At 49.1% G+C, this 19,568-nt stretch overlaps 2 protein-coding genes and 1 long non-coding RNA gene across 7 annotated transcripts; 1 reads left to right on the top strand and 2 right to left on the bottom strand.

Moving 5' to 3' along the window:
• Positions 1–67: 67 nt before the first annotated feature.
• On the top strand, positions 68–9,895 carry LOC115281077. Of its 5 annotated transcripts, none has more exons than XR_003904062.1 (7): positions 68–291; positions 5,118–5,230; positions 7,155–7,222; positions 7,520–7,734; positions 8,213–8,349; positions 8,448–8,558; positions 9,788–9,895. It is a non-coding gene; the product is annotated as an uncharacterized LOC115281077 (long non-coding RNA). The 5 variants fall into 5 exon arrangements; XR_003904058.1 differs by having other exon boundaries at positions 8,442–8,558; XR_003904059.1 differs by having other exon boundaries at positions 8,414–8,558.
• Positions 4,674–9,646, bottom strand: LOC115281076 (dipeptidase 2-like). Its single transcript, XM_029926359.1, has 10 exons — positions 9,267–9,646; positions 8,819–8,945; positions 8,423–8,552; positions 8,198–8,339; positions 7,840–7,909; positions 7,546–7,722; positions 7,064–7,148; positions 6,133–6,208; positions 5,129–5,264; positions 4,674–5,032 (listed from the first exon to the last, which is right to left on the bottom strand). The coding sequence occupies exons 1-10, from the start codon at positions 9,476–9,478 to the stop codon at positions 4,775–4,777; spliced, it is 1,413 nt and encodes a 470-aa protein (XP_029782219.1). The 5' UTR covers positions 9,479–9,646; the 3' UTR covers positions 4,674–4,774.
• A 4,639-nt stretch (positions 9,896–14,534) lies between the features above and the next one.
• Positions 14,535–16,258, bottom strand: LOC115279713 (DPEP2 neighbor protein-like; the record flags this gene model as incomplete). The annotated part of the gene is made up of 2 exons (XM_029924232.1): positions 14,535–14,887; positions 16,231–16,258. Coding segments are annotated over 2 exons (330 nt in total), but the record flags the coding sequence as incomplete, so codon positions are not given.
• Positions 16,259–19,568: the final 3,310 nt, after the last annotated feature.

Below are 19,568 nucleotides of genomic sequence, written 5' to 3'. Positions count from 1 at the left end.
GTGGCCTCGTGAGGAGGGGGTGGAGTCAGAATGCGCAGGGATCTGCGACGCAGCCGCAGCAGCGCAGCGTGACCACAGGGGGCGACACAGACCTCCACCTCCAACTAGGAGGGCGCCCCAGTGGGCCAGACCAGCCTCTGCCATGCGCAACAGCACGCGAGGGAGAGAGCCGGAAAGAGAGAGGGAGAGAGAGATCTCAAGCAGGCTCCATGCTCAGGGCTGAACCTAACCTGCGCTGGATCCCGACATCATGACCTGAGCGGAAATCAAGTGGGATGCTCAGCGACCCAGGTGCTGCTATATATTTTTTAGTAAACATGAAATTTAAGAATAATATTATGGGAAACCATTTTGTTTTGGTAACTAGTATTGAAATTGCTTTCTGTACAACAAAGACTGTTGGTTCTAGATATTAATTAACTATAGCCAACATGGAAAGGAGGTAAGGGACTCCCTGGTTAATTGATGTCACATCGTTTTCTGTAATATGGTCATCCTGGCTGAGGGCAGTGCTGGTAAGAGCTGGCCAGTTGGGTAAGAGATTAGTGGAGGCACCACAGCAGCTGAGCCATGAAAGGATGGGGTCTGTATTGGGGAGGGGGCTGGATAGGGCATCCCAAGTTGGCCAAAAGCTCAAGCAAAGATCTAGTTACGACAGGGTGGTTGTCTGTAAGGGAGGAGCTGGAAGGTCCTCCAAGGCATAGAACAGTGGGACAAGAATTCTTACTGCTAAGAACATGAGGGGTCTTGGTCTGACATGACTCCATGTGGGGAAATCCTCCTTCCAGGCAAGGCAGTTTCCAGTATGGCTGGAGGCCTGGGCAGGATCAGGATCATTGTTTTCTGCAGAAAAAGCCCTGGCACAGGGGAAACTGATCTCACAACTGCATTTGGGTGGCATCTGGGCCTCCTGGGCCTGCATGAGGACCTACCAGGCTGAGATTGTCCCTGTTCTGTATCTGTGTCTGATACCTGTTCTCCCACTCGGGCTCCCTGATAAGTGGGGCTCCTCTTTTGGGTGACCTCTGGCCACCACTGCCTCCTGTCCATCACTACTCCCTTCTCATGCCTAGGGGCTAAGGACCAAGTCTGCCCCTGCTGCCTTCAGCTTTGGCTGTCTCAGAAGAGAGGGAGAGAGAGAGAATGTTTATTCTGGTCTCATATACCAAGCTGACTTGCCATGGGAGGTCTTCATTTAAGTGATATAAACAACATAGTGCATGATGTATTCGCTAATAGTTTATCAAAAGTTCAGAAGCATTGCACATACTGCTGTTCCTAAAATAGTCTTAGGTGAGAGTAGAGAGTGTTATGTTTATAATTGATTTTTTTTAATTTATTTTTATTTATTTATTTAAATGTTTATTTATTTTTGAGGAGAGGAGGGGCAGAGAGAAAGGGAGACACAGAATTCAAAACAGGACTGTCAGTACAGAGCCCTATGAGGGGCTTGAACCTATGAACTGAGAAATCATGACCTGAGCTGAAGTTGGACGCTCAAACCAGGTGCCCCATAACTGATGTGTAACGTTAGCAAATTAATACATAAACACCATTTCACATGTCTGATTTTGGTTGACTAAGTAAATCAGACCTACACTCTTTCTGAGAACACCTGGAAATGTTGGGCAAAATATAAAAAGGATCTTCCTGAAGACATCAGAAAGTTAAACAAGATATTTAAAAATTACTTAATGAGGATCCAAGGAACGTGAAAAACCTAGAATTGGGCCCAACTTTGGAGCTGGTTCTTGTGATAGGGGTGTTGTGCTATAAAGAGGCAGAGATTAGTGTCCAGGGTCCACCAAAGTAAGGAGAATCCTGATGAACACTTAGTTTTGAGTTGGAACACAAAACAATGCACCTAGGAGAAAGAATGAATTGGAATCAGTGCCCTTTACTCCAGGCCTGCAGCAATTCGGGTTATTAAGCAATTGTCTCTCAACTCCAGATGCGGTCTGTGCAGTGTGAGGCTGGGACTCAAACTTTATTTATTCATTTTTTGGCAGAGAGAGAGAGAATGAGTGGAGGAGGGGCAGTGAGAAAGGGGGACGGAGGATCCAAAAAAGTCTCCAAAACAGTCAGACACCCAACTGAGCTACCCAGATGCCCCTTTATAATACTTTTTAAGGTTTACTTATTTATTTATTTATTTAGAGCACACAGCGAGCACTACCAGGAGAGGGGCAGAGAGAGGATCCCAAGCAGGCTCTGTGCTGTCAGTGTGAAGCCCTATGTGGGACTCAAACTCACCAACTGTGAGATCATGACCTGAGCCGAAATCACAACTCAGAAGCTTAACCGACTGGGACACCCAGGCACCCCTATTTTCTTAAGTTTCTTAGTTTTTGAGAGAGCAAGAAAGAGGTGGGCAGGAGAGGGGCAGAGAGAGAGGAAGACAGAACCCCAAGCAGGCTCCTCACTGTCAGTGTAGAGCCCAACTCCAGGCTCCAACCCATGAGAAGCAGCTGTGAGATCATGACCGAAGCTGAAATCAAGAGTCCTGACATTTAACCGACTGAGCCACCCAGGCACCCCTGGTGCTCAAACTCTCAAAACCACATTTCCTAGAAGCCTGGCTGGCTTCCTGTTACGTTCTATCAATAGGGGCTACAAGGAAACTGAAAGTTTGTGCTGTTCTAACAGTGACCGTTGGCTGAAGACTTCTGGCTGTCGTCAAGCAGACTTCTGGCTGTCATCAAGCAGCCTTGCCAACTCATGTGTAGAACACTCGCACCACCTCACAGGGCCCTGTCCTCAGTGGTCTGTTCCCCAGCAACACAGGGCCCTCCGTGTAAGCTTCTGTCTTCTCCCACCTTTTCCCATTTGTTCCTAAATGGACAGTGAGTTGGATCAGCTCTGCTTGAAAGGATCTGTAGAGGGAGGAAGTTCTATCTCAGAGTGCTACTTAATCCACCCGAAAGAAGTCCAGAAAAAAGACAACAGGTAAAATGAATAGAAAACACTATTAGAACTTTTTGAGTAACACTGCAGAGTACAGCCAATTTGGAGGCTGAAGCAAAAGGAAAAATGTATGAGAGAGAGAAAGAACGCGAACAGAGGAGGGGCAGAGAGAGACGGGGTAGGAGACAGAATCCAAAGCAGGCTCCAGGCTGTCAGTGCAGCGCCCGATTCGGGGCTCAAACTCAGGAACCATGAGATCATGACCTAAGGCGAAGTCAGATGTTTGACTGAACCACCCAGGTGCCTCATGATTTGTATATTTTCATTTTTTTTAAAGTTTATTTATTTTGAGAGAGAGAAAGAGAGAGCAGGAGAGGGGCAGAGAGGGAGGGAAAGAGAGAATCCCAAGCAGGCTCCACACTGTCAGTGCAGAGCCCGACTCGGGGCTTGATCTCACAAACCATGAGGTCATGACCTGAGCCAAAATTGAGTTGGACACCTAACCGACTGAGCCACCCAGGCTTTGGTGATTTGTATATTTTCAATTTCTTGATGTGCTTTTATTGGTCTGAAAATGAATTACTTTGCCTTAAATTTTGAAGAATATTTTTCCTGTGCACACAATGGAACATTTGCAGTCACTTTCATTCATCGGGCTAAAGATATTCCACTGTGTATGGATTTCTTTTATTTCCATTAAAACTCAGTTGTCAGTTTTATTGCTGTTCCTCAAATTGATATTTATAAAAAATATGACTGCTTTTAAATTTTTTTAAGGTTTTTTTGTTTTTGAAAGAGAGAGACATAACGCAAGCAGGGGAGGGGCAGAGAGTGAAGGAGACACAGAATCTGAAGCAGGCTCTAGGCTCTGAGCTGTCAGCATGCGGGCTCCAATCCATAAACTGCAGGATCATGATCCGAAGTCGGACACTGATTGAGCCACCCAGGTGCCCCAAATATGACTGCTTTTAAGATAGTCTCATGTCTTTGGCTTCTTGCAGTCTAACTTTGAAGTACACAGTTTGGGGTTATTATGAGTAGAGCTTCTTTAAATGTTATTTCAATTATTTCATATGCCTTTTGGAAAACCTATGTATGCATTCCTGTTGGGATATATTCCTGGGGTGAAATTGCTCAGTCATGGGGTACACATAGAATATTAGTATTAAGTATTCTTTTTATTAGCCATTATCTATTGTTATTCATTTTTGTTAGCTGTCATCATTAGTATTAACTCTTAATTTTGGCTATTATTAGCACAGTTGCTATTACCATTAATGGCCTGAGTGTAAGACAGTGGGTTGTCTAGGTAGCTTGTGTCTCTCAGAAAGGAATCCCTGAGAGGCAGGGGAGGGAGGATCCATATCCAGAGAGGGTCAGTCATTGGAAGCCCATGTACAGTCATGTAGTCTGGCACTCTGGGCTCTGTCCAAATAGGAACAAAGATCATTTGTGATCCAGGCAGGTTCCTTTCTTGGAATCTGAATCAGAGTTCCCTAGGTGGTGGTCACTAGGTGAGGATGTGGACTGAGGTGAGCTCCTGAGAGGCAACCCAGAGGTAGGTCCACTCTCCCACAGCCAGAGCTACCTATTGTCTTCTTCTAGTGCTGAGCCCAACCATCTGGGTCTCCTCAGGCCACGCTGGTGAGACTCAGGTTTTACTGGAGTAACTGGTGGCTGAACTGCAGGGTCCTCCACCAACTACCAGAACTGGGAGCTGGCACCACCAGACCCCACCACAGAGAAGGACATTCATGCCTGTTTCCATGTGTAAAACATTTATTTTCAGGAAATGCATCTGTCTGCATGATGGGGGGACATTGGGAGGTGTCTGCAGATGCCGTAGTAACATCTGGTAGGATTAACTGGGTCACCAGAGCCACAGAATGAGGACTGAAAAGGCAGCAATAACTGTGAAGCTTGGAGCCATGTTGGAGAAAGAGTCTGACGGTGGCTGTTTCAGTGACCAATTAGGTGTCCAATGTGCCAAAGTCTCAGTTAGTTTCTGGTCTGGAGTCAGATACTGTGTCTGACGCAAACGTGAAAGAACAGAGCGGCAAGAACTGCCCAGCTGCTCGTCTGGGAACTCGTCCTCCAAGGGGCTTTGCTCCTTGCTTGCGTCCCGTACCTAGAGGTGGCAGTAAGTGGTCAGCAGCTCCCACAGCGGCCCAACAAACACACTTGCTCAGACCCCTGTGGTACTCTTTTGTCAGGCCCAGCATACCTGTTCTACCTGTTCAAAGACCCGCAGCAGGTTTTGACGAAGCACCCCACGGAGCTCTTCCTCGCTCCAGCCACGACTCAGCAACTCTTCTATCAGAACTGGGTATGTGGACACGTCCTCCAGCCCCTGAGGGAACCTATATGGCCATGAGCCAGTTAGCGGTGGATCCTCAGCCCTGTTCCCTGTTCATGACTCAGAACCACAGCCCTGTGTGTCCAGGGTCTACTGAATCCCAGCCCTGGTCTGACATGGGAAATGGAAACGTGGAGAAAGTAAGTGATTCACCTTTGTTCTTCATCCTGCAGAAGCAAGCTCCCAATCTCTTTGAATGTTTATAAAAACTCATTGAATTACACTGTTTGGATCTAGGCCTTTCACAGAATGCAGTTTCCCTCCATTTATAAAAAGAAGAAAAGCTTATTTATTTATTTTTTTAGTTTCTTAATTATTTTGAGAGAAGGTGGGGGGAGAGAATCCCAAGCAGTCTCCACACCATCCGCAGAGAGCCTGATGCAGGGTTCAAACCCACAAATAGTGAGATCATGACTTGGGCTGAAATCAAGAGTTGACCACTTAACTGACTGAGCCACCCAGGCACCTTGAGAAGAAAAGCTTTTTAAGACCCTGCTGCAGGCAGAGGAGTTGGTCAGTCCACACCACCTTGCTAAGAGTCTGCTCAGAAGCAGTGAGTCAGCGGCACGTAACTGGCTCAGTAGGAAGAGCATGTGACTTTTGATTTCAGGGTCGTGTGTTTGAACCCCTTATTGGGTGTAGAGATTACTTAAATAAATAAAACTTTATGGAAAAGAAGTGGCACTAGGGTGGGTGCATCTGCTGGGCAGATCATGACCTAGAAGTAGGGCCAATGGGTCACAGACAAACAGAAACAGACTGCGTGTGGGGACATGCCAGGTGAGCCTACAGGCCATGAGGACCATTGTGTGGTGGGCATGGTGATTATCAAGGCCCTCCTGTGGCACAGCTAGCCCCGGAGAAGCACTTACCGTTTAGCCCCATCATAATCTCCACCAATCCCAATGAACTTGGATCCAATGACTGCCTTGATGTAGTCAAAGTGATCTGCAGGATGAAGAGTCAGCAGCGTGGGGCTTCTAGGGCAGGGGTGAGGTGGGGACTGGACTCTACTGATTCCTCTTCTTGCAGCCTATAGGCCAGGGAGGTCAATTCCTTCATGGCCTGGCACCCAGTGTGCCAACCTGAGGAGGTTGATTCCAGTTGGCTCTAGACTGGAATTTAGATTTGGGGTGGACCCCATCTGGCCATTTCTCATTCAGGATTCACCCTGCCTCCAGTCTCCTTGAGAACCATGGGGGTCCCTTTCTTCTTTTAAAAAATGTTTATTTATGTTTTTGAGAGGGAGAGAGCATGAGCAGGGGAGGGGCAGAGAGAGAGGGAGACACAGAACCTGAAGCAGGTTCCAGGCTCCACCTGACAGCACAAGAGCCTGATGTGGGGCTCGAACCCACAAACCGTGAGATCATGACCTGAGTTGAAGTTGGATGCTCCACTGCCTGAGCCACCCAGGCACCCCAATGGGGGCCCCTTTCCATGGGTGTGGAGGATGAGAGATGGACAAAGAATATAACTGACAAAGGCCAAAGAGACTTAAGGGAGTGCCCAGCCCATCAGCCAGAGGCAGGGGCAGGGAGCTTTGGGAGCCCTTATAGGAGTGCAGATGGTTGGCACCTGGGCTCTGTGTCTGACTGCCTCCTTTATACCCATCAGTACTATAGTATCAACTCTGTGTCTTCAGTTCCACATGGCACCAAGGTGCTTTATACTGTCCATCATTGAGTTTTTGGGCACTGTGCCTACTGCCAACAATGAGTCAGACCACTGGGGCTGTTCTGAGGCCCTCTCCCCAAGGCTTCAGGTCCAAATCAGAGCTGTTCAGGGAGCCCAGGTAGGGCTTACCTGCCACAGTGGTCACATTGGCTAACTGGTTGCACTGCAGCACCCCCGCTGACAAAGACACCATCACGATACCACCATTCTTCTTCTGCAGGGGTGGACAAATGGACACTCAGCTTGGCCCCCAGAACAACCACCTGCCTCTAGGCTCCTGTGACGAAGGTGTTCAGCTTTGTCTGGCTTTGAAGTCGGAGATTTCACCACTCTACTCTCTGGGTTTATGTGAATGGAGGAGTCTCACAGCTTTAGTTGGGGTGGGAATGTTTTGACCCTGGGAGGCTTATGGAGTAGAGAAGTATTTACCACTTAGAACCCCCTCCCCCATGCCTGGGTTCAAGAATTCAGGAGCTCTGGACTATGGGTCTGTGGGGGCAGAGGATGTTCAGCCTAGGGTTTGAGTAAGTTGAGGGAACAGGAGATTCAGGTTCAAGGGCTCCTGCTTTAAACCTCTTGCTTTAGGTTTGCGGGTCAGGGCAGTCTCTCACCAGAAGCTGCAGGATATCATCAGGAATGTTCCTGGCATTCTGGCACACACCTCGGGAAGCTGAGTGGGAGAAGATCACAGGTGCCTGTGACACTTCCAAGGCTCGTCGTGCCACAGCGTCAGAGACATGGGACAAATCGACCATCATGCCCAAGCGGTTCATTTCCACCACCACTTTCTGCAGAGACAGGTTGGGCAAAGGGCGTCAGGGGTGCACATGTGCCTGCATTTATCTGTAGGAAGTGGTGGGGCATGCACATTCATGCAGGGTAGGGTATGGAATTAAGGTCCTCACCTCACCAAAGCTGGTCAGCCCGCTGACATTGTTATAGAATGGATGGATGCCCTTAGCTGAGCTCTCTGCCCTGCAGGATGGCCAGGAGGCAGTGTGAATGGTGGCCATGACTTGGCCACAAGAGCCTACTGAACTCTCTATACCTGCAACCCCTGGGGCAAGAGCAGGGACCCACGTTGGACAGGGCCTGGCAGGAGGAAGTCCCTACTGGGAATCCAGTCTTGCTTTGCAAACCTCTGCTCCCCTCCCCACTCTAGGGTCAGTGCCAGCTCCCAGGGGTAAAGCTTGGTCTGAGCCCCACGATGATCTTGGGCAGATCCCTGCATCAATGGGTGCATACCATCTGCACTGTGCTCACCAGGGTGTGTTGCAGGTGTGAGTGAGCGTCAAGTAGCGCACACCCAGCAAGTAGAAGGTACGCAAGACGGAAAGGCTACTGTCCAGCGAGTGGCCACCCTCCACACCAATGAGGCAAGCCAACTTCCGGGTACTGTTTAGAGCTGGGGGCAGGTAAGTCAGGTGATCACATTCAGAGGCTGGGGTATCTCAGTCAAGTCCCTAATACCCCCACCAGTCTACCTACCTTTAACTGATGTCACAAGTTCCAGCTCAGAATAGGAGGCACACATGCGGTGGATGAGGTCAATTTGCTCCAGGGTGAGGCGCAGAGCATCCCGTTCCTGGGTCTGGCATGGGACGTAGGCTGACCAGAACTGGAGGTAGGCCAGGGATTGGAGCTCCATGGGTTTCTCATAGTCTCCACAGCCCACACAGTAAATGTGGTCACATGTAAAGCATTGCTTGTTTGTGGTACTTGGATGCCCCCCAAACTGGTTCACTGCAACCCCTGTAGCCCCCAGCATCCATGTTGTAGCATTTGGGGGGGGGGTGCTATGGTAACTGAGTTCCCATGTGACGAACTTGTGGTTTCTGGGGCCCCCACACACCCTCTCAGCCATGCTGTGTGTCCCTGTGATACCTGAGCACCCACAAGACCGTCTCTAAGCCTGTCCAGGCTGGTCTGGCCATGGCTGAAATTTCGCAGATTGACATCCTGTAGCCTGTTGCCATGAAACTGCCTCAGGACAAGGGGCATGTCATTGTGGCTGGAGGGAAAGCAAGGCAAGGTCAAGTCAGGGGAACTGGGTGGGTTCCTTAGATCTCGGGATCAGGCAGGACATGTGGCCAGCATTGATGTCCCCCATACCCCAGGGTCACAGACCATGCTAGGACCCCTTGTGGCCCAGGCTGGGAGAGTTCCCACCAGGGAGGGAGTGAAAGAGGAAGGGAAAAAGCACCCATGGATAATGGGAGAGTGCACCCAGCGGTGTTGTGAGAGAGCTTCCTTAGGAACCCTGCACAAGGGCCCCTTCTCCTGCTGTAGGGTGGGCTCAGTCTCCACCTGCCTCCACACCGCACTTACGCACCCGTCCACGAGAGGGAAGTCCTGCATCAGCGCCCGCGCGCGCTCCCGCAGACTTGGGGTGCTGGAGGTGGCCGGCGTGGTCGCGGCCTTGGGGTTTCCCGGAGTGGTCTGGGCGCCTGTTAAGGGCGGCGGCAGCAGCGACAGTAGGAGCAGCAGACGCAGTAGAGGTCGCTGGCAGAGCGTGGAGGTACCATCGAGGCCCAGGGGCCGCATACTGTACGGGCCGCACAGGTGGGCAAGGGCCAGTCTCGAGAACCTGGGGGGCAACAAGGGGCAGAGGGCGACGATGGAGTCCCGACCGTCGATACCTGGCGGCGCGGTCTCGCAAGGGCAGAAACGGAGTCACAGGACCCCAGCTTCGCCGCCGGGGCCAGGCACGCCCTCCCCTCTCCCCGCCCTCCTGCCCCCGCCTCCAGGGCTTCAGCAGAGGGGCGGGCTCTCTGCTCTCACCCCTCACCCTACGCCCAGCTGTAGGAGGGCAGCCAGGGTGCTCTGCCACTGCCTCTAACCTTGCTCTCCAAGGGAGAAGACGTGAGTTGCTCCTTTCGGAGTGTAGCCCTCGGCTCTGAGGCGTCTGTCAACAACATCATGTCCCCATCTGCCTGCGTCCTGCACCAACCACCCTGAGGGCTGCAGGCAAGTGTCTCTGGCCACAGTACCCTGGGCTCTCGGATTCCTGAGCCATATTGGGGTGGGGGTGGGAGGAGAAAGTGTCTGGAAATGAAGGATTAACCTTGTGGACGTTGCATTCAGGAAGAGGCCCCCTGCTCCTGGCCTCTCCCCTACCTCTCAGATTGCTCAGCTTCAGGTTTGCTGGAACCTCTCTCTCCTCCCCCTCTTTGCCTTCACTACCTCCTCCTTACGGAAGTCTGTAATGGCTGGCACTGCCTTAGCTGGCGTGTGAACTCAGTGAGGCCATCACCACCATATCCTAGCACCACACCTGCCCACAACAAATCTTCAAACAACGCTTGTCTAAGAGCTCAGGGGACTTCTGCCTTTCCTTCCTGCAGGGAGTAAGAGCATGTCAGAGCAGCCAGAGTTACTGTGTGTCCGGAACTGTGCTACCAATTTGATGGGTTTCAGTCCATTCAAACTTAACAATAGCCCACAAAGTAGGTTTTTACCAGCCTCTTTTTTGAGGTGAGAAAATTGAGGTTCAGCTAGATGAAGCCTGCAGGTAGAGCTGAGATCTGAAACCAAAATTCCCTTGTTTCTAGATTTTGCAAGCTTTGATCCTTCTCATTCTATTCTCCACCTTTGACCACTCCAGGTAGGAAGCAGTTGCCCCAACTAATAGATACCCTTTCTTAACCTCTGCATACCTCTATCTGGAGGCCTCCTTGAATCCAAATCCAGAATACTGGGCAGGGGGATTCATGAATTTGGTGTCAACTCCTGAGGACAATGGAACTGAGTTTGTGGTGGAGGAATGTACTTAGCCTTCTGATTTCCAGGGCTCTCTGGGACCCCAGGCCAGAGTTACTCAGCGTTTTTATCTCTTTGGGCTCCTCTTCTGTGGGTGCTCCAGGCCCTGAAGGAAGAGAACTTTGGAGAATGACTGCCAGCCATTTCATAAGGTCTATCCTGTTTGCTTCTGCACATGCCACTTATCTCCTGTTCATCACTGTCAGGCTCGCCAAAGATGGGCTAGACTGGCTCTCTCTTCAGTGTGGCCTTGTGAGACATAAGGAAGCCATCTGGGGAAGCCAGCAGTGGTAGAGTAGCCTACTAGCTGTAGGACAGAACCCTCCTTGAACCTGGCCAAAGGGGAGGAAAGTGTTAGGGAGACCAGCAGCCAGACAGACAATGTGATCACATGATGCCCTTCTGGCCAAGTCAGATAGGGGTTCCATGGACTTCTTGACTTCTAGCTGCTGCTTCTCTCACCAGGAGGGGCTTCAGTTCCCTTACATCCTCTGTTTGTGTAGACATTCCCTACTGGTCACCCCCTGGAGCTGGCCCTTTACTGGAGTATGCAGTGTGGGGGCTGGAGGAGTCTTCAGTTGTCTACCACACCTGCTGCTGTAAGCATCCAGAAGGGTGGGCTGTGTGGATACTAGGTGTGGGAACCAGCTCTGACCAAACAAACATCTACCATCTGGCTTATGTGATTTGTCATTTGGCCTCCAGTTCAGACATGCTATCTCTTTGCTCAACCTAGCCTGCTCATCTCCGAGGCCTGTCAGATCTGCAACATGCTGAGCACAGCTCCCCCTGCCTCAGAGCCCTGAGTGCCTCCTGTGTTTATGCAGGAAGCCTGCTTTCCTCCTCCTGGCTGCCACGGCTCCCACAAGCTAGTTTACCCTATGAAGCTGACCAGCTGAGTCCTCACTGATACCAAATCTGGCTGAACATCAGGCTGTACCTGATGCTGCCCTCCCCTTTTTTTAAAAAACTTACTAGGATAATTTCAAACAAAAAGTAGAAGAGTATATTGAACACCCATGTACCAATCATCCTGCCCATTATAGATGGCCCATTTTTTCATTTATACCATTCTCATCCCCTTCTACAGAATATTTTTAAGGCAAATCATTTATTCCATCCATGTTTAAGTTTGCATCTCTAAAAGATAGCAGCTTTTTTAATTTTAATTTTTATTGTTGTTATTGTTTTTCTTATAGTTTATTGTCAAGTTGGTTTCCATATAACAGCTCTTTTTAAAAGACAACTACCATACCATCATGGCATCTCAAAGAGTCAACAGTACTTCCTTAATATCATAAATATCTGTCATGTTCAAATTTCCCTGGTTGCCAAATTTTTAAATCATTGCTTTAATTATAATGTAGATAAGGCCACCAGCATTACATTTGTTCCTCTTCTTTCTTCCTTGCAATTTATTTGTTGAAAAAATCACGTCCTTTGTCATTTAGAGTTTTCTGTCTTGGAATTTGCTGTATTCCACAGTGTCCTTTTACAGGATCCTTGGCCACTAGTATTTCCTATAAAATCATGATTGTGAGAGAAATGTAAAACTGGAGATTTCCAGATCCCACCCTAAAAATGTATTCAGTAGAACTGATACAGGGGATCTGTTTGCCTCATGTTTGGGAACTGCCAACCTACCTGACTCCTCCAGGATCGCAAATCTTCCTCAGTCACACCAAGTATCAGAGAGCAATAGGAGGTTCTAATCTTCAGTGCTGGGGAGCGGGAGCTGCTTCGGGAAGAGGTTTTAGCTGTCTTGTCTGGCGGGTTAACTGAGACTCAAAGGAAAAACGCCCCAGGGCCTGTGCCTCCTTCTGCTAATCCTGCTTAGGGAAACTGCTTCAGTTATCAGGACTTTTCCTGGCCCTGAGAGTGTCTAGGGAGAAGCAAGACTCTTGCCTTTGTGGCCCCTGAGGGGGAGTGTGCTGTCCACAGGGTGAGTGGCTTCATCTGGGCCCGAGGGCTACATGCTCCTGCAGCGCATCCCTTCTGAGGTGGGGTGCTAAGGCTGGTGGTCCTGCACACAGGCCCGCACACAGCCTATGCTCTTTCTTATCTGCTGATATTCCCTCATTCACCCCCACTCCCCAGGACCAACTGTCCCTTTAACTGCTGATATTGTAATGGCTGGCCGGTAACAGCCAGTAACAACCAGCACCTCACTGCTTTGGCACACAGGAGTTGGAATGATCTTTTTTGGCATCTATGTCTGATCATTTCACCACTCTGCTCAACTTCCTCCCATGACTTCTCCTCACACTTCAGATCCACTTTCCTCACCATGGCTGACAAGGTCTGGCCCTGTCTACTTTTTCAACCATCTCTTTCTTCTCTCTCTTTTCTCTCTGCCCACACTGACCTTTCTGTTGGTCCAAGAGCAGGCCGGCCTCATTCCTACCTCAGGTTCTTTGTATTGCCATTTCCTCCTCCAGAAATAGTCTCCCTCCAGCTCTTCACAGGATTCCCTCACATCTTCACTGAGATGTCACCCCCTCAAAGAAGCCTTCCCTGCCTACCTTGTGGAACCTAGCACCCCCTCATCACACTATACTCTTATCCTATTTTACTTTTCTTTATAGCAGGCATAATTAAATTACATAAATTTACTTGTTTCTTTAGTTTGTGGGTACCTTGAAGAGAGGGGCTTCAATCCCCTTATTCACTGATACACCCCAAGTAACTAGCAGGTGCTCAATAAATATTTGTTGAGTAAATGGATAGTGGATTGACACACAGATCATCTTCTCCGTCCTGCCTCCCATCTCCTTACACACTCACATGTGCATGCATGCGCTTGTGCGCATCTACACATGCACACAACAAGGGGCAGGTCTCATCAAGCTCACCATTTTTTAAAGGTTATTTATTTTCAGAGACAAAGAGCATGAGCCAGGGAGGGGCAGAGAGACAGAGACAGAGAATCCCAAGCAGTCGCCCTGCTGTTAGGTGCAGTGTGACACAGGGCTCCATTTCACGAATAAGATGATGACCTGAACCGAAACGAAGAATGGGATGCTTAAACTATTGAACCACCTAGGCACCCTTGGGCTCTCTATTTCCCAAAGAGCCTGCCTGTGCCCTGACCCAATTTGCACAGGTGTCCTTGGCGGAGCCACACAGTTAGAAGCTGCACTCACGGGTCTTTTTTGGAAACGGAAGATGTTAGAACACCAGATACCCCATGTGGAAATGTACTTCAAGGGAAAAGGGAGATTCGGGGCCTGGCCTTGGACAAGCTGGATTTCAAGTCAAAGATATTAGAGAAAGTCATTTTATGGAATGCTAAGAAATCCTATCGGGTCAAAAAAGGGCTGGGAATGAAGGGGCACGTGAACCTCCGTGGTGGTGCCACCCAATTGTCCATTGACGTCTGTCTCTGGGAAGCCGCTCTTCCTGGGTTTCTTTATTCTGCCTCCTGACACTTCAGACAAGAGGCCCCCCAGGGTACATAGATTGCTTTTTGCAGTTTAACAAAGCCCAGCCCCTCTTGGTTATTAATTGGTGGCTGTTGGCAATGATTCAGGGCAGGAGTCCATCTGATGTACTGAACCCTCTCTCTGCTCCTGGGTCCTCCTTGGCTCAAAGAATACAAAGTTTTCTTCCTGATTCCCAAGAAGGGCCTCTAGAGGACTGAGCAAAGAAACATCGGGTGTTCTTCCAGGTTAGTTTTGGCCCTGGGATGTTCAGAGCAGGCTTTCATTTGGAACCTCAGTTTCTAAGGCTCTGTGCCCATGACCAGTTACTATGAAAGGAGGCTCCAGGTTAAGGAAGGTCAGAGAGAATGGCTCAGGATCTAATTTCTAGTGGTGGGCAGTGAGGGGGTCACTTCAGGAAGAGGCATTAGGTGTCTTAGGCAGGTACATGTTTGCCCTACCTGTAAAGTGGCTCAGCCGGCAAGCTTCTTCCGGGTGAGCCTCCTGCCACCGCACTGCAATCTCGGAATTTTGGGGCTGGGGCAACCGTCCTTCTCATCCGACTCTGTCACGCGTAGATGTCTTTTGGGAGCCTGTCTAGGAACTGGTTTCTCTGCTTCTTTCTTTGCTGGGGTGGCCAGAGGAGCATCCCCATAGGTCCGGTAGCCACCAACTAGGCAGTATGTCTCCCCATGCCAGCTCATGCGGGTTTCTCCACACCCTTGGTAGACGACATGGTAGTGTGCAGGTGTAGGTGAAGAAGTGGAAGCCACGACTGTTGAGCAAAAGTCAGATCTAATCGGTCACATCTGTATACCATGTCCTGTCAGGACCTCCCTCCCCTTTCATGTCGCCACCATTTCTGGCTGAAGCCCTTTAATCTGCTTGGTCAAAACACAGCCTTGGCCTGTCACCACTGTGAGTTCCCTTGAGAAGGGATTTGGCTGCAAAAGGTGATTCTATGGAGCTTGTGGCAGCAGCAGGAGATCCAGAAATTTGTTCCCCATTTTCAGAGGAAACAGTAGAACCTGAAAACAGTTGCAAGCAGGATCCCTTCCATCTCTCCCTTCCATGGGGAGGGGGGATTCCAAAGGTCTATAACTTTAAAAAAAATTTTTTAATATTTTATTTTATTTTTGAGACCGAGAGATTCAGAGCATGACTGGGGAGGGGCAGAGAGGGAGGGAGGCACAGAATCGGAAGCAGGTTCCAGGCTCTGAGTTGTCAGCACAGAGCCTGATGTGGGGCTTGAACCCATGAAGGTGAGATCATGACCTAAGCTGAAGTCGGAAGCTTAACTGACTGAGCCACCCAGGTGCCCCAAGGTCTATAACTTCTGAAGCTTTAATGGAAATGCCTTTCAAGTGTGGGAAAAAATAACCTAATATATATGGATTAAGAACCCCTCCCATCTTGGCAACTCCTTTTGGGCTGTATTCTTTCTGCCTGTTTCAACAACACTGACCTCTAGCTCTCTGATTTTTTTTTTGCCTAGATAAGAAAATGGCCAGATACTGAAGCAGAGTTATCAGGAGGTTCATAGCCAGAGTCTGGGTAGCAAGTGTAGGCTCACAGCAACCCAACCTCCTGGGACACCATTTGGTCAACCCTCCAGTCTTGGTATCACTTCATCAGTCCTCTTGGCTCTTTTGTTCTTCCCGTCCACATGACACCACCACCCTTACCCTAGTACTCAGCACCTCAGTCTGGGTGTGTCTGAGGGGACTCGTGTGGATGTTGACACGACAGTATGGTGAAGTTGCCTGGGTTGGAAGGGGCAGTTCACCAGCTGACCTCAACTGCTCCAGTGTTTACTTGCCAACAAAAATTCGCTTGACTTTTGCTAAGAGGCCCATCAGGAAAGGGTCCAAGTGGAAGCATCTTGTAGCCCAAAAGGGAAAGCTACATTTATCAAGAAGCTTTCTGAATAGCTGCCCGGGGAGGAACCTTTACTTGCCTTCAGCAATGAGCAGTAACACTGTAGGTCCCTGAAGGGGATTGCTTAAGGCTGAGGAAGCTCTGAGGTGTGGCTGACAAGCCCCCAAAGAAACATGTGGTAGCCAGGTGGAGTTGTATGTACACCAGTGACTTTTGTACAGATGACTGGCCTAGGACTACCTGTTGGGCTCCCAAACCAGGGAACAGAGGACAAATTGGAATGAGTAAGAAGATCCGGTCACACATCCTCCCTCAAGCATCCAAACAGATTGGTGTCCAGGAGAGAACTGGTAGAGAAGTTTCCCTGAGAGCACCACGTTTCCATAGTTACGGTGTCATGGAAACTGTGTAAAGGCCTGTGAGGTCACCACTACCCAGTGAGGTCACCAACGGAACCTGTGCCTTGATGAGCAGATTTTAGGCTCTCTGGGTTTTTTTTTGGGAGGAGAGCAGACTGGAGGCAGAGGAGCAGCCTGCCTTGTCCCTCCCTCCTCTCTCCCTACCCACCTGGCCACTCCCCGTGGAGCATACCTATAGGGTGGCACAGCCTCAGGGACCAAAAGAGGGCAGGAGAAACCCACTTACTGTGATTGGCTTGGGAGGCAGGATTACCCTAAGAGACAGCCTGGTTGTATGGTGCTGACCCTAACTATTCCACAGCTAGAGAGGCAGAAACTTATGTGGAAGGCTCCTTGACAGTGGGCCTGAAAGACAAGTTGGATTTGGACCCATGGAGAGGAGGGGGAAGACATTCCAGCTGGGAAGAACAAAAGCAGAGCGTTTTGCTTTTATTCACAAGCTCTTCTTGAATGTGTCCTGCCCCAAACGTAATTCACATAAGCCTCACGTGTTGTCAACTGAGGGCTCCAAAGACCAGGAGGTTAAGGTGCCTAGCCAAGGTTACACAGATAGTGGAGAGGTGTCCTGCTGAATGGTAGGGCTTCATGTTGGGTTCTGGATTTATACCTGATAGGAATGTGAGGGCAAGCGCATCACATTTCAAAGTGACACTGGAAGAGATGTTAAAGGTGCTCTAAGCTAAAATGAGTGACCTGAATGCTTCACAAAATGGGAATAGTGGGCCCATTTTAATATAAAATTCAAAACAAATTCATGACAAAATGACATAATACAAAATGACAACCTAATCCTTACATTCATCTCTCTCCCCCAAAAGGCAAATACTGTATTAACCATGCGATCACCGTGAAAGGATGAAGTGTGGGTTTAGGAGAAGCACACATGAGAAACGTGGGTAAAGTGTGTAGTGGTGTTACTACAAGCTGGTTGGATCCTCCTGATCCTCCTGAGTGGAGGAGGAAATAGATACCTCTGCCCTTAGCCTGATCACGCCCATAGGAGGGAGCCTGCCTTTGATTGCTACAGTGCAGCCAAGGACTACCTACAATGAAAGCTAACTTTCCTTGTGAGGGGGCTCCCTGTTGCTGATCTTGAACATGCAAAGAGTGGATGCTTGTTTCCTGGGGCAGTTGTGAAGGGGATGTGTCCCTGAGATAGAGAATGACAAGTATTTTAGAGGCTGGGCAACCTGGTTGAGAACCACATCATCTTCTAATCCTAAATTGCTTGAATTAGTGTGGTGTAAGTTAGGACACATGAAATCAAGCGTGATTAGAGCCAATCCCCTTGAGGAGTGCTAGGAGGTAAAATGCAAAGGGGAGATGTCTGGAGGAGGTTCTTTCTGGCAGGTAGGCCAGCATAGGACCACTTAGATTCTCCAAGGCTCCAGAGAGATTATTGTCTAGGAACTGCACTCTGACCGTGTCGGGTTACTGATACCTTATCAGGACCTGGCTGGGTCTCTGGAGAAAGCAGAATAGCATAGACAAATGGTTTTGAGCTCAGCAATGTGTACTTTAAAAAAATACTTTATTTTTAAGTAATCTCTTCATTCATTGTGAGGCTTGAATCACAACCCTGAGATCAGGAATCACATGTTCTAGTGACTGAATCAGCCAGATGCCCCTGGAATCTGTACTTTTATTTATGTATTAAGTTTTGCTATTTTTATTATTCTTTTAATGTTCATTTTTATTTGTGAGAGACAGAGCATGAGCGAGGGAGGGGCAGAGAGAGGGAGGGAGACACAGAGTCCAAAGCAGGCTCCAGGCTCCGAACAGTCAGCATAGAGCCTGATGCGGGGCTCGAACCCACAAGCCGTGAGATCATGACCTGAGCTGAAGTTGGTCTCTTAAACGACTGAGCCACCCTTGCGCCCCGAGTCTATACCTTTCGACAAGCCTACTGGGCAGTTTTGCCACACTGATTTATGGATAGAGTGACCAAAGTATTGTCCAAGTGGGCACTATTAAAAGTTGGTAAAGAACTCAACCCCTGGTGCAACCACCTATCATGTATGCGTATGATCTTGAGCACATTCTTTTATTTCTCTGAGCCTCGAGGTTCCTCACATGAAAAAGAGAGCTATGATTATACATTTAGTACAATACTGTCTTCAGGCCGAGAAGGCCCTGAGTCCATTTTTGTTCTCTGCCACTTTATCCTTTTCAGTGTGCAACATTTATTTTTAAGTTGTTTTGTGGAGCATTTATATCTGACTCTCAGCCACCCAGTACTTAAGGTTGTATAATGCTGCAGAAGCTGGAACCTAGGAGATAGTGAGGGGAAGCTATATGCTCCCTTTGCCAGTTTTGTTCCTCTTCTCTCCCCTGCCATGAAGGGATGAGAAGGAAGGCAGAGCCTGGAAATGCACACCATGCAATACTTGTGTGTCAGCCTGTCTTTTATTCTTGTGCCACTACTTCCCAGAGAGCTTTCACCAAGAATGCCCAAGCTTGCCATTGGCACTGTTGGTGAAGAAACCCTCCCTACTGCTAGTTACATCGCATTTCTATTCTCTGGGGGCTTAATGGATGTTCTGGGAACAGGAAATAAAATCTAAATGCTTATTAATTCAAACAGCAACTGAAAGAGCCTCTGTCCTAGGTGTGGTAGTCTGGAATGTGAATCTTCTCACATACAATCTAAGGAAAACATCCATTATTGTTACAAATCATCACAGAATACAAAGACAAAAATCTACTTTATTTTTCATGAGTCACTTGAAAGACAACAGACAAGGAACCATGCACAGTAGCTCACTCTCCACATGTGGCCACATCTAACCTTTGGAAGCAAACAGCAGTTCATCAGGCCTTCAGGCAGGTGACTGGGCAGTCTGGTGCATCCTACAGACACATGTTCTCCCCCACCCAGGACAAAGGGAAAGATCCGTGTTCATGTCACTGCCATCAGATTTGTTGGGCCAAAGACTCTATCACTGAGGACCCTAGTCCTGGAAGGCTTCTCCTTCGGCGAGCTGCCAGCTCAATCTTCTGAACCAGGCTTACATCCCAGGGATGGGTCACAAAGCTGATGACAGTGCCAGGCACCTCGCTCCCTACACGGCCCACCCTCCCGGCTCTGTGGATGTAGTCTTGCAGGGTGAAGGGGAAATCATAATTGACAACCAGCTCTACATGGGTGCTGTCCAGGCC

This window comes from Suricata suricatta, chromosome 16 (assembly GCF_006229205.1).
Source record: "Suricata suricatta isolate VVHF042 chromosome 16, meerkat_22Aug2017_6uvM2_HiC, whole genome shotgun sequence".
Taxonomy (NCBI): domain Eukaryota; kingdom Metazoa; phylum Chordata; class Mammalia; order Carnivora; family Herpestidae; genus Suricata; species Suricata suricatta.
The sequence above is the reverse complement of the archived record's forward strand: the minus strand, read 5'-3'. Positions and strand labels throughout refer to the sequence as shown.

Excerpts from the sequence above, each read along its gene's own strand:
- LOC115281076 (XM_029926359.1), bottom strand. The coding sequence starts at position 9,478 with ATGCGGCCCCTGGGCCTCGATGGTACCTCCACGCTCTGCCAGCGACCT. Across the intron at positions 7,910-8,197 it reads CACACCTGCAACACACCCTG|GGCAGAGAGCTCAGCTAAGG; the intron begins GTGAGCACAGTG and ends GCCATCCTGCAG. Across the intron at positions 5,033-5,128 it reads TCTTTGAACAGGTAGAACAG|GTACGGGACGCAAGCAAGGA; the intron begins GTATGCTGGGCC and ends TGCCACCTCTAG.